Source organism: Camponotus floridanus, unplaced genomic scaffold (genome assembly GCF_003227725.1).
Source record: "Camponotus floridanus strain SB8 unplaced genomic scaffold, Cflo_v7.5 scaffold16, whole genome shotgun sequence".
In the NCBI taxonomy this organism is placed as follows: Eukaryota; Metazoa; Arthropoda; class Insecta; order Hymenoptera; family Formicidae; genus Camponotus; species Camponotus floridanus.
The window spans coordinates 2411678-2426913 of NW_020229281.1; the positions used below are offsets into that span (position 1 = coordinate 2411678).

The 15236-nt window shown below is 34.5% G+C and overlaps 1 protein-coding gene across 3 annotated transcripts in view; it reads right to left on the minus strand.

Moving 5' to 3' along the window:
* The window catches only part of LOC105255859 (5-hydroxytryptamine receptor 1), a 102991-nt gene that overhangs the window by 37398 nt on the left and 50357 nt on the right, over window positions 1-15236 (minus strand). For all 3 annotated transcript variants that reach the window (XM_025407029.1, XM_025407027.1, XM_025407028.1), the window contains one exon: window positions 12620-12838. In XM_025407029.1, the coding sequence (XP_025262814.1) occupies window positions 12620-12838 (219 nt within the window). The remainder of the gene's footprint in view (window positions 1-12619; window positions 12839-15236) is intronic.

Below are 15236 nucleotides of genomic sequence, written 5' to 3' on the forward strand. Positions count from 1 at the left end.
AATATAGTATTTAAAAATTTCGCATGTATTTTCATTTATTACGTTAACATATAATACGTATATAACAACGAACGCGAACTATGGTATGCGAGCTTTGATGACGTAGCGCGCTTGTTTTCAACCTTGAGGCAGCCATGACCTTATCATTCGTGCCGCGAGACTCGAGCAGACAGAAGGCATAGCGAAGCGCTCCGGATACATCGTATTATCTTTTAAAATACTTTCGCAAAATGTATCGAGAGATGCCAAATGCAATCATATATTGCTTGCGATTCTAATAATTGTCAACCCGCATTAATTAATTGTCATATTTTCAACTAGCCAATTAACTCGCGCAATAGCATCAAAATAAAATTGTTTTGATGTCGTTCTTAAATTTTTCAATTATTAAGCACAAAATTATTTGACTTGAACGTTAACGCGATGCTTTTAATTAATAAGCAATCGGTAATTTCTATGGAAATGCATATAATTTAAGTAACTTATTCGATCGAAATCAATCGCGCAAGTCAACAAAGTAATGATGTTTCTTACATATTACATTCTCCGAATATCTATTCTTCATTTTAACTTATATATCTATTTATTCATCACTTATATTATAATGAAGGATAAAATTATCGTAAAATGAATGCGTTGGCAATATAGATGGCATTGTATGAATTCGGCCACAGGATTTTTTGTGCCGAGCGAATCGCAACTTCATGTAACTCGTAATTTTCATATTTTTATCGCAATATAAAATAAAAAAAAGTGCGCGTTATGTTCGATTAATACATCGGGAATCGTGTGTAAAGTGTTGGACAATCATCGTACTCTAATGATTAGTGCGCGTACGTAATTGACAGTATTTTCGTGAGTGTGGTGACTATTGCATAAGTGCCATGAAGAAGCAGAAAAGGACGAATATAAGAGAGAAGAAGAGAAAGCCCAGGAAGGCACCCCAGGCGACGGCGGAGCAACCGTTGAGTGAGTAATTTTATTACCTATAAAATTAATTACTCGCTTATTTTCGCAGTTGTAATTCACTTTACATCATTGTTATAATATGAAGTATATATAAAACATTCTAGATCTTATTTTGAAATATATTTGAAATATATTTAATAAAAAATATATTTAGAATTAAAGAATAAAATTTTATATATAAATAAATAAACATATATATACTTTATATATATATTTAAAATTTATAATTCTTTATATTATTTATATAAAAATTACATTTTTATTTATCATATCTTACGTAAGTTTAAATCTACAAGAAATTTTTTTATTTTGACAATCCTATATATTGTAATTTTTTTCATCAGATATTCATTTAAACAAAAAAGTAAAAGTTTGATTGTACGCAGTAATTATTTTCTCAAATATTAATTACTTTGGACATTGCTTTATATAAATAATATATAATTTGGATATATTTATATTTTACAAATCAACGTTGTGTTTTATGACTTTGTCATTGCACATCATATCACTAATAAATTTTTCTTAATCTCCAGTATTTACAAATATTACACCACACATATCTCTATATATGAATTTGCATTAATACAGCAATTAAATGCAATGAAAAATAATCCTATTATTTAATTATATATTGAATTTTATAAATTATTAATTTTATAAAGGATATAAAGGATAGATAGGACAGAGTAAAAATTGAAAATAAATTAGTACACAATTACGCCATAAACATGTCAACTTGTTTTCTCGGTGATAAGGATGCTAGATTGATGGAGGTATCTAATCGAGCTTTCACGATCGGACGGCATAAAGTAACAGGTTACTATTGCGCCTTGTTATCGATGGCGTTATCACATGCGGCGCATCACCATTCCCTATCGCTATCCCTGAAAGTATATACGTACATACATGGCACCGACATCGCTGACCTACCATTAGACCGCCAGATTATCGAAATCTCTTAGCGAATCAAGCGATTCTTTTATTACCCCAAAGCAATTTACTCCCCATTTTTAATTTAAAATAAAGAAATTTCATTATAATAATCAATTACCTTTAGAAGAATTTAAAATAATAATAGTGATAGAGATATAAGCAGAGTTAACTTTCTCGAAAAAAAATTAAATTCTTTGATCTAGAAAAAATTGTCATTCTTTTTTTGTTAATTGAAACTTGCGGTGGAGCATCGAATCGTTGACGCAAGAACGCACGGCTTTTAAATATCTAATACGGTCAATGTTGATCGACTAAATATCGATATTGTTTGGTCTCGTGCTATTTTTTTCCATGAACTTATATTTTACTTTTTGTCCGTAATCAGTTTCACGCACTTACGCGTTTTCACGCCAATTATATTATGCTCTACCATAATCTTTTCGATCAATAATACATCTTTATTGAACCGTTTTCATCCAATTATTCGCACAATCGTCGCTTCCGAAAGGGATTTCTTCGTCTCGCGAAAGCTTTGCTGTAGTCTCATTGTTAGATTTTCTGTCGATTAAGTTTTTTTGCTGTGGAAATTTAATTTAAATTAATATAATTGATATTATATTTAATGACATAATAAAATAGATACAGCAATAATATATTACTTCTTTTTAATTATGAATAATCTCTATTTGATTAAAAGATGCAAAGGATTAATATTTGTGTGTGTAACGTTGCGCAAATCGATGTATGCGTATCAATGTGTACTAATTACTCATGCGTGGACAAGAGCGGAGGGATGGAAACTCGCTTTAGTTTAGACTATTGTCACGTATTCAATTCGGTGTGTCTAATATTCCAATCCGGGCTTTGCGAACAAGACTTACCCTCTCTTTGAATTACATGCATGTAGAATGTCTTATATGTTTTTCGAGCGCGATTATTATAGGCAAAATTGAGGAAGTTGGTAATTGCCTTGTGAAGATATAACAGTATTATTCATCAAATAAGTTGAAAGGTTGAAAAGTTCGTGATTTTTGGAAGACCCGGTGTGAGCGTGATCGAAGGTCGAAGTAATTTAAAGTGTGTTTAGACGCGCCGAGGTACTGATTGATCGTTTCGTGGCAAATTCCCGGAACGTTTATGGCCTTTCTTTGCCGCTTTCACATCTTTTCGCGTGTTTTCTCCGCAAATTAGAGCTTACGTGACTCAATTATTGCCGTGTTTTCTTTTTATTTCTCGATGTACAGTAGTACCTTTTCAGAATCCCTCTCAATAATCTCATTACTCGTAATAATAATGCGCTTTTTGCTTCTTTAATTGTACATGATTTCTTCGATTAAAAAGGAAGTAACGAATTTAATTTTATATAATTGAAATTTTGATTTATTTATTTGAGCCAAATTTCTAATTATTAATTGAAATTTTAAATTTTAATTTAAAAAAGTAATATTATTCGAACATCGCGATACATATAATATTATGGGGGAGTTATTTTTTTGCTATATAAGCATGGAATATTGTCAAGCAACGTGGCTTTTCATCCGTGAGCGTTGAAGGTAAAAATCGATCGTATTTTACACTTATGTCAATTTGCCTTCGTGCTTGTCATCGGTGTTATTTCACAACAAAGGACGCGTCACACGAGATATACTACCACTATATCGACCGTTCGTTCTCACATGCTACCTTCATCATTCTCCTTCCTTTCGTATGTGTATGGATGTGACAGTTATGCTCGTGTCAAATCGCAATTCCTACTCGAAGAATGGGGTTTGTACTATAATCATTAATTAAATTTTAAAAAGCGGCAACTTTCGAGCATAATCGAAATTATTTTCTTTTACTTTCGAATATCTCGTACGTTCAAAAGCAGTACATAAAATTTCATTTGAAAGGAATTACAAATAAAAGATTGAGCTTTGAATCATTTTGCTCTTGATGTTGCTATTTTCGAAAATATAATTGTCCGATTAAATTGCCAACATTCGCTATTTTAGATTGCATGTTGTTGATCTCCGGTTATAAATTCATTTATAAGATCGTTACAATATATTTATACGATCCGAGTAAAATATAAATAGAAATTAAAAATATTGAAATAGCTCTCTTTTTCTCTCTCTCTCTCTCTCTTTCTCTCTGCGTGTTTGAAATTATTATTGGAGATACAAATACTACCGTTCGTCAACAACAGCGCTATTCTGTTATAATCGATATCTATCGATATCCATCAATTGTCCCATTATCTAGTCCAGTTTCCCACTATGCGATATTCATGCATGGGTGGATTACACGCCTGCCGATATTATATTTGAGTGCCGCTCGATTTATGCGGCATCATCGTCGCATTTAGGTTAAATAGGCTACAACAAGCGGGAAGGAAGGAGCTTACAACGTTACAGCTTTTCAAGGATTTTTGCGCGAGATTATACAATCGCGCGCGCGAACCAAATCGCTTTCGGCGGGAAAGTCAGTCAGCTGTGTCGCGTTTTAATGCATTGTTTGTTACCTGTCTGTGATAAACAACGCGCGGAATCGCGCGGGATATCCGGCGCAAGGCCGATGGTCTTCTTTTTGTAGCCGTCGCGCATCCGGATTGCATCGGACGCGCATACTGACCGCATCGTTAAATGCGCGGTACGGTATGCAAATTTGCGAAGCAAAACCGGGTGCAATTAGTACTTACTCTCTCCCTCCCTCTCTCTTTCTCCATCTCTTTCTTTCCGTCTACCGTATAGAAGCATTTTGGTAGCATTTACCGAGCCATATACTGCTTGAAGATGTATAATTCAGAATTGTAATATGGGATAACACAACGTAAATTTCTTTACGTGCGAACCGAGATTTGTTTTCGGAAGAATGGAATACGAAATACGAAATAAATTCGGAACATTTCAGAAATATTATGGAAATTCCCAAAGTTTTCTGCATTGAGAAAAATCGTTTGATCGTACCAACAAGATCTGACGGAAGGCATTTTGGCATTTTTTAAATCAAGCAGAATTTCTAGTTGTCACGATAAGACTCGATTTTTTATAACTACAACATTTAATAGAATTTAACTAAACATGGGCACAGTGATGTCATTTTTTTTTTGTAATTTCAATATTATTATCCAGAAAATTAGGTAAATTTGACAGGAAGAAATTACTCATCTGGTAATTCCTAAAGGAATTCTGTCCATTTTCCAACAGACATATTGGTTGAATCTATCAGATTTCTAATTAATGCAACCAGATTTTTTCTCAGTGTGATACGAAAAATTTATGGGACGATAAATACTCTATCTTGAAAAGTATACAAATTTTTATGAAAAATATAATTTTGCGATAAATTTACGCAAACGAAAGAAAGAGAAAGAGAGATAGGATAGAAAATATATTGTAGATTCAGAACTGCTGCGCGAGAGAGGCCATCAAAAGGAATTACATCTTCGCGATGTTTTAATGATGACGAGACGTTTTTAATTTCTCGGTACTACACGCAACGGTAACTACCATTTAAGTGGATTTACTCGCATAATGAGATATTTTTCATCGTGGAAAACGTTTTCGCAAAGTTTGAAAACACCGTCTTACTCCGTTGCGGTACACAGGATTTTATCCGTCTTATTTAACTGATGACGAACTAGGTGCGCGGGCTCTGTTTTTTTTCAGTAATGAGACTTTAAAGGAGTACATTTTAAAATAGTTTACATCAACAAACATCGGTATTAAACATCGATAAGCGATTTAAAACTTCTCCGACTAATAATTGCGGTATTTGCGATTATATTAAAAATTACAAACTATATTATTTTAAGATAGTCGTTTTAAATTGAACGTTAAGAGATGACACAAATTTTTTAATTTTACATCGTATTATTTATTACATAGATATATTTTTACGTATTATTTATCTTTTATCAAAATATTTATATATTTATCTCTCATTATATATCGGTATTACATGTTTGTTTTCTTTGAATTCAAAATAAATTAAATTTTATATTGAATATATCTGTGTAATTACGTCGCGCTCATCGAATTTTGGCAAAACGTAATCTGCTTGAAATTTCGTAGAGAATATTGTCTTGTATCATGGCAACATAATAGGTTTCCGACATGTTTACGATGCGCACATAAGACGCGTGTGTATCAGATATGTTCTTTGATTATATAAATATTACATATTTGTTTTTTTTTAACCCAATTAAATTCTATACAAGATGTATCTTTGTAATTACCGCCGCGCCCTCCGGATTTTGGCAAACATAATCATCTTGAAATTTCGTAGAGGATATTATCTTATACTAGAGTAACATTATAAGTTTCCGCCATAATATATTACACGTACGACACGCGTATCATATACGTGATACAATCCTGCCGTTCGCTGTTCTGCTTATGTGCGTGCCATTAATATTGAAAATTGCTTACACGCTCACATGCATTTGCCTTTGGGCCGATACGAATGTTAATGGCGTTTGGGAAACACCGTATCGTCGCGTTATGTTATTCCCGACCGGATACAAATCGTACCCGAGATTCGCTCCCGTGAGTGTTGTTGAAGATACATTTTAAAGTGTCTACATATAGCAGGTGCAGTAATGAAGCATTTGGATGCAGATAATGATACTCGTGGCACGTACCATATAAACCTCAGTAATAAATGTAACATATGTAGAGATATACCTGTACTTTGTAAATAAATTTGTCCCCGCTATCTTTCGAAAATGTACATCTATTTATAAATGTGACTTCAAGTTTATCACTTCTCGCTTAAAAGTCGTTTTAAATTGAGAAATTTTTCCAAACACATATTTGGAGTATTCAAATAATATATTTTTTGATACGCAATAAAATCCTCTTTCAATCGTTTATGGAATAATAAAATTTCGAAAAAGAGTACGTTATAATATATTTTAAAAGAATTTTTCAAGAGTAAATGTGCTAATAAATTTTTCTCTCTTTCTATTGATTTTTATCAACACAAAGTAATTCCGATTCTTAATAGTATCGGTCCTAGAGGAGGTCCTATCGTGTCATCCCCCTTTCGAAGTATTCGTCGTTGAACAGCGTGGTTGATAAATCGCGGGATAAATCGAAGTAGAAGCCGATACTAATGACCATCGTCCGTCAGACTTCGCTCTCATTATCTCGCCCATCGATTATCAAGCTTCGGATCGAATATATAAATGCCACCTATTCTCCCTGTCTCCCTCTCTCTCTCTCTCTCTCTCCCCCTCTCCCTCTCTCTCTCTCTTTGTCGCGCCGCCGAGTAGTAGTACGAGCTATAATATTGACTTTACGGTTTAACCTGATTTCGGGTAAGCTCCGGACCCGCGATTACTAACTTCGGTAGCCCGGCGGCCAATTTATATGGCGGTTCTTGTTAGGCGCGTATGTAGCGCGTGAGAAATTAATTCAACGATGGACGATGGTTAATGTTATGGTGGCTATGCGATAAATTTCCGGGGCGGCCCGTCATCACAACGCGCTATTGAATACAAACAATATTACAATATTACATTCATGCCGGAGTGTTTTCGCTCCGCTTTTAGGTGGGCAATTAGTGTCGCGTTTCGCAAAAATTTTCATGTATTTCATGCGCGCGAAGAATGGTTTTAGCTCAGAATATCGCGTTCCGCCCAGGGCGGAGTTTATTTTATCGTTTTAATTATTATGAAAATGCATTTCCACGGACAACGAAATTCGCTCTTGAGCAAAATGATGTTATGTTTGAAAAAAAAGAGAGCGGAAGTTTCCTCATGGCTAATATTTTGCCGGCCGTAAAGCTGTTTTATTCGCGTCGAATGAGAAAGATCGAATTTAATAAACGGTTCGTTAAATTCTTATGAAGATTGTATCGTAAACTCTGATTGATTGTGTCTCGATTTAACGATTTATTTTTATAATGGCGAATTATCACACGGTATTACCCGCAGTAATGATCAGTAACGTTCATCTTATGTTACTTTTTACGTTGCATAATATTTTATTAAATGTAACGGTGTAATACCGATCATTATGATTTATACGTAATATTCATGCGTACATTTTCAATGGCGAACTGCATGTTTCTTTGACAAGGGAAATATGAAAGTCGATATGTAGCATATTATAGAGAAAAATCTGCTTCGCTCTCTCTCTTTCTCCCTCTCTCTCTTTACCGCACACGCGCTCATAGCTTGTCATTATAGAATGAATTCTTTTTATATTACGTTACACGATAAAGTCTCATATTTCATGAACGAGAAAGACTATGCGTGTCGCGCGCTTCAATTTGTTTTCCTCCATGTATGCCAGCTACCGCTATTTCATGTCGCTAATATACTCGTTAGATGCCCGAAACGAGATCAGTTTTTAATTCACATTCTCTCGTTCGTCGTTTGTCTGTAACAATATTATGCTAAAGCCTATCAACTGTACTGCCAACGTTTAACTGCCGTTAAAATTTAAATAAAACATTTTTTGGCGAGAATACGGGGCCGGATTTAAAATTCTAGTACGTTTCAAAACATTAAACGTTTCGCAACATTATTTTTTTAATTATGAAAGATATACAGCAAGAGGGAAAGATAAATAAATTGTATCTACATAAACACAAAAATAAAATGCTCTTATTTTAAAGTAAACAATTAAAATGAAGCGGAAGTAAATGCGCGATGATTTTTTCCACAAGTAACTTTTAACAACATCCAACAATATATTAAAATATTTGAAAAATAATTATGCTTTAAACGCACACAAGATAAGTTTAATACAAATTTTCAATACTAAAGAAAATAATTATAATTATAAAAATAATTATAAGACTAATTACAAATAAATGTAATTAATTATTAATTATGTAATTAATAATAAATGTAAGTAATTAAAAATAAATTATAAATAAATGTTTAATATCAAGGGAAAATAAAATTGGAAATTTTGAACTCTCGAGATCTCTCTCGAATCGTTTTGTAATCTGATCGGGTCACGTTCTGTAGTGTATCGCAATTTCAAGTTCACGTTGTGATACACGATAGCCGATGGGACGAAATGAAATTATAGTTCCAAACTCGTTTGCCATCCAATTAATTTCTTTGGGGACATCTTTCACTCTTCCATCTAACTTTTGCCGCGTCTCGCACTTTCGCGTAACACTTTCGGCAGTTGTTTATGAAGAGATGAAAGATAGAGACACTAATTTTCACGGCGGAAAAGAGAAAACGCAAGATTAATCGCATCTCGAATCTTCTCGGCGAAAACTTTATCTGCGATGCAAATTTTTTTTTTTTTTTTTTTTTTCTTCAAAACAGTGTTCAAATTTTGAGGCAGATGCGAGATATTGAAGAGAATGAAGATTCAGAAATATATTAGAGAGGAAAAAATGCAATGCTCGAATATTCAAGTTGCATCGAACGAATGGCAACTTTGAGACTCACGATCTATGAGTCTTATATATTTTCGCTGCATTGTAAGTTATGCGTTACTCTTGGACTCTTTCTCTGTGCATTTGTGAATGTATTATTATAGTGGTGTATCACCGTAGCAGCCGAGAGATTCTCGTATCTTCCACTATGCGATATGAAGTGTCTCCATTTTTCTTCATGAATGTAGAGTGTTTCGCAACTGTCACCACTACTCTTTTCATCCTTTCTCGATTGATGGAGAATCGCGATTTTTCTTCAACTAAAGTGTGCCTTGAGTTTTTCTCCAAGTTTTTCATCTTCAACATTTAAAAAGTATTTATAAATATTAAATTAAAGCCATAGGATTGCTCGCTGATAGCAAATTCACGTATTAAAGTTAAAAAATTGAGAATTTTGTTGATTAAAGTAAAAAAAAGAGGAAAGCTACGAGTCACATGCCTTTTTTCAATTTTATAATTTACATAATATCGTATTTAATATAATATTTTAAATTTTATTCTTTTTAATTTTTTGTAGCAAAATAACACGAATTATATTTGTTCCGCTATGCATTACAATCTTTGCATCTTATTTATTATAATTTAGATTGACTGTATGTGCATTTAAAAAAAAATTATATTCACAGATTTAAGTAACACAAAATCGAATTTTGATGAAACGACTTTTTTTCGCGCAATATATGTTTCTCCAGAAATTGGTGATGTCAGAGCCGTGTATATTTTACGAGGGTGCGAACGCAGAAAATATCTTTGGCAGATCCGCGTATCGAATTCGACTGCAAAGTTGATTGTAAAATGTAACGTCGCAGTTTGTCGGACGTTATTTCGGAATCTATTCTACGCTGGTGCATTCAGTTTGCTCGGCCGAAGTTGCACAAAGTTACGCCCCCGTTGCGACACTATTCCTAATAAAGTCCGGACAAAAACTGGGCGGGAGTTTTTGGAAAAGTTAAACTATCGAATTTAACGTTGCGATATTTTTCAAAAATGTCTCGTAAAACCATAATACACACAGCTTGGAAACTTGGGAAAAGTCGGGAAATTTCGTCGCAATTCCTGGCTGTTGTGTTTTTATTCGGCAAGATTTGTTTCTTTTCTCGTCGCGAAAAAGATGCTCTTAATTAGCGAGACAATCTCGCGAAACCCGACTGACTTTTCATTACGATTTCTACGTGTAATTCATTTATTTCTGCGAGTAGCGGATCTTAGATTTTATTGCACTCCTGGGTTTAAAAGGTCGAGGAACCTTTTGCGATAATTAAATGCCATTAAAGTAGCGATCGAAAGAAAAGAGAGAAAGAGAGAGTTAAATGCCTGTTTATGGCATGTCGATTCGATTGCGGAAAAAAATATCGTTGTTCATATAGGAACTCACAGTCAACCGTTTCGAATAACTGACAGTTCACGCGATTCGAATTGACGTCACGCGTGCAAAATATTAGTTGATAGTTGTGTTGGGTAAACATTGATCGTTGTGATATGGAAATCGTTTTCGGGTTGTAACGTATTATATTATATTTTGTGGAAACATGGTTGCGGTATTTCATGATATATATATTATTAAATTTCTACTACTAGCTTTTAGTTAGAAAGGGAAAGAGAGAAAGATCTATTTCAGTATATTTTAATGAGGGAACGTATGTATTCTTTTCTCTTATTCGATAGGTAAATCAAAAATCGAAAGAAACGAAATTACATTGAAATTATATTTCAGAATTGTCAAAAATAATTATATTTCAGAACGTTACAGAAAAGTTATATAATAAAAGTTATATAATAAAAAGTTATATAATACACTTAAAAAATTCTCAATTACAATAATAACATATTAATTGTAAGCTAGAGATCAGAGAGAATCAGAAATTTGGAGAATTATGAAAAATTAATTAGTAAAAATTTGCTTTATTGTAAAACATTAACCAACGGCAATATGTATATATATTTGAGCATTAGTATCATGTTAATATTATTGCGGATATCGCGGTAATTCGATAGGATGGAGGGGAATTGATTTCGCTTTCGCAGATCGGCCGATGCGCGTTCCGACCCCATCAATGAGCCATATCGGGGGCGCTCGAGTGCTTCTTAACGATGAGGAGGATCGTGCACCAGGATGCAGAAATATCGGGACGCACGATAGGATCGTGCTTCACGTTGGGAAAAGCGGCGGTAGCGGCGACGGTGGCGGTGTAAATCGGCCCTCTCACGCCCTTTCAGACAAGACGCTTTCCAAACTAACGTGAAAGTGCATTAAGCTATCAGCATTAGGCGTATTAATAATTTCGGGATTCGGAAACTCTCGGGAAAAGCCGTCGATGCTTCTACGCGACGTCAAGCGTTAAAGCAAAGAGATCTCGTACACGTGTGTGTACACAGGTTACCCCAGGAGTATATGACGCACTTCCCTAGAGAGATGTTATTACAGATCGATGTAAGAAGAATTAAAGCGTTCCAATATTATAATTTTAATATTACGCGCGAGATAATCAAACTTCCTGTTTTAATCAGTTTTGGAGGCAGATTTTTTTTTTTGATAAAATAAATAAAATTAATGTCACATCGAGTTTATTTATTGTAACGGTATCGATAATATTCTACATATTTGCGATAAACTGATAAAAAATGTTATATAAAATTAAAATAAATGTTATTTTAGTCGTTTAATAAATTGTAATAAAAAAATTAATGTAGTAAAAAATAATATAAAATTTTATTTTTTTTAAATAAGAAATTAATTTCAGACTTTTGAAGTAAGACAATTTTTTAGTATAATAGATCCATTTTAATTTTTCTGTGCATATAAGTTTTAAAATACAATCATGAGAAAATTGCAAATTTACAAGAAAATTTGTTGACTTATAATTTGTTTTTTAACAAATTTTTATGATATAAAATATCTTGTAAAATATCATTTCTTTAATAGCTTTGACTTTTTCCGCTACAATTTATTGAAACAGATCACTCGAAACAGATACATGTTAAATACATATTTTTTTACCAGTTTACCGCAAATGAAATATTGTATAAATACCGTTTCAAGAGAAAATAGCTTGTGTATATTGTAGAATTAAATATTCAGGGAAAAAAGCAAAAAAAAAATAGACTGGAAGAGAGGCGATATTTAAAACCGAAATTTAATTTCTATAGAATTAATTTCTCGAGTTAACCCACTTTTTTCCCCTCGAAGTAAACATTAATCTTAATTCTTCGGACGCGGAAGCCAACGCGTAATGAATTTATGGCAGGGTGGAAACGCGTGACTGCGTGACTCTTGCGATATTCTCGATATCGCATTCGAGGGCTGTTTCGACGAACTGTTACTTACCGTGGTAGACGCGCTGGAACTTCTGTGCTGTTTCACCGGCGGGCTACCCTGACTCGTCTGCATGTCGGAAGAATTTAATTGACGATTCACCGCGGGCGTGACCGGATGCTGCGCGGCTGGCGGCTCCATGTCGAGATGGCAGTGCACCTCCAGGTGAAGCTGCGCCCTTATCTCCTCCAGAACGATCTTGCGCGCGGCGCAGAATATTTTATAATACACCTGCGACACACAATTAATGATCCTTTAATCCGCGCCGCGCGTCCGATATGTATACATCATCCGGTCCTCGATAAGAAATTATCTCGAGGAGTATCGATGGCGGAGAGAAAAAGAGAGAGAGAGAGAGGGAATGTTCGATCGTCTCTGGTTGTTAGAGGAGTTAGTCGCAGTGAATGCGGCAAGACCTTCCTTCCAGGAAGCTTGACGAGCTGCGTAGTTCGTGGCAATTAACGTTAGTAACAATCTCTCAGGTATCGTTAACGACAAGCCGGTTACGACTCGGCGCGAGAAACGGTCGCGAGACGGGTCCATTTAGTCTTACTTAGTCGGAGTCTTAAATTCAATTAGCCACCGTATCCAAGGGACGGTGTCCCTTAATTTACACCGCGCGCGATGGCATCGGTCGGGCTTGTCGCAAGGAATACTACTTGCAACGTAACATTCGCGACGATAAACACGGTAGATATTATTATTATATTATTATACGAATGCGTTAACGCGGCTGATGCTGGGATACGTATTCCACAGAGATCGCGTTACACGCGAGATTGCATTATACGATTGCGCGAACGGTTTACCAGAGGATATTTTAATTCGCCTGCGACGGTGTGTGTGTGTGTGTGTGTAACGGTGTAACGGTCACGGAGTATGTAATGATACAAATTTTTACCGTGTAACGCGCGTGCGACGAAATTTCCACGAACGCTCCGTATATTTTATGCATGCAACTTTTCCTTCGTGGTGAATAAAAGAGCCGGCGCTTATAACGAGTAATGTAAATAACGGACAACACGACGATGCGCTCCGATAAATTACCGTAGCCGGGAATTGTCACGAGACACGACGAAATAATTTTACGCCGTGGCCGTAATAATAATAACGAGTAACGATGCGACCGGTATCGCGAGATTTTTAAATAATTTAATAATAGAGTAATATATACAAGAGTGCACGCACAGAAAAAAAGGTATATATTCTTGTTTTGAAAATATGTTTAGTTTTAACATGGAAATCTTGGAATGAGATTATATTGCGTTAATTAAAGAAAAATATAATTGCTTGAATAATTGCTTACTTGAATGAAGCCATTTTGCAGTTTAATCAAGAAAAATATATTCTTATGATTTAAAATTTAATTTTCTTGAATAGAAAAGGAACAATGTTGGATAGAAAATAACATTTTTAAATCAAAGATTATAATTTTCTTACAGTAGAATTAAATAATTATATATTCTTGAGGGGACAATTACAAATATTACAAATATTAAAATAAAACTATAATATTGTTGAAATTTAATTAAAATTACTAAATTCTTCTAAGAAGATTAGAAATTGTTGCGTATATACAAGACAATGAGCGCGTTAATTTAAGTATATAAGTTTTGATTTAACACATTTTTTTCTGTGTACTAAAATTATTAAATTCTTCTAAGAAAATTATAAATTGTTACGTATATACGAAACAATGACCGCGTTAATTTAAGTAAATAATATAAGTTTTGATTTGACACTTATTTTTTTTCTGTGCGTGTACTCTTGTCGTTATTACTGTAATTTTTCAGGAGACATCTTATTAAACGATAATATTAATATTATCTATGAGAACGAACGAACGTAAAAATATCGTGGCACGCGATGTTATGCTAATCCATCGATCTTATTCGATATAAATTTATTCAAATGCCGGATTAGAGTCGGTCTGTCTGCGTGGATCTCCGCGTATTATGGACGGTAACAAAATTTCTAGCTACCGCGCGTTTCCAGGAGAAAAGCGTTGAATATTAAGCGTCTGACGGATCCACCTCGATAAATTTTAAAACGCGCGCAAGATGATGCAAGATATACGCGTAATAATAATATGCATTACGTCCTTAATAAGGAATTATCTAATTACGAATTATCTCGCACGAATCGCTCGATCGTTAATGTGTTAATTTTGTCCGTCGACGCGAAATAATTTTGTCCCGCAAGTGCCATTTAGTTTACATTGTGTAATTTCATCCCCGCCTAAGGGGTTTGAAAGTGACTCTTTTAGTTCGCTAAAATGTTGCACGCGTGATGAATTTATCTTTCCGGATAATCGCAGAATCGATAACAACCGCTCGCGCGCGCGAGCACTCGCACCCACACACACACACACACACACACACGCACACGCACACGCGCGCACACACTCGTGACTACATGCTGTATGTGAGAGAGTTATAAAGTAGGAAGGCTCGTATCGTGCTCGTATGAATTAATGAAAACCCCCAACAACTACGCCCACTCGCTATCGGCTGAGTTAATCCACGTTAAGGGTTTCGTAAGCAAAGTCAACGACAATCTCACTCATTTTTAACCACACTTGCGCTTTTGTTCATTAGCTTTTAAATGAAAGCGTGCTTTCTCGGACGCG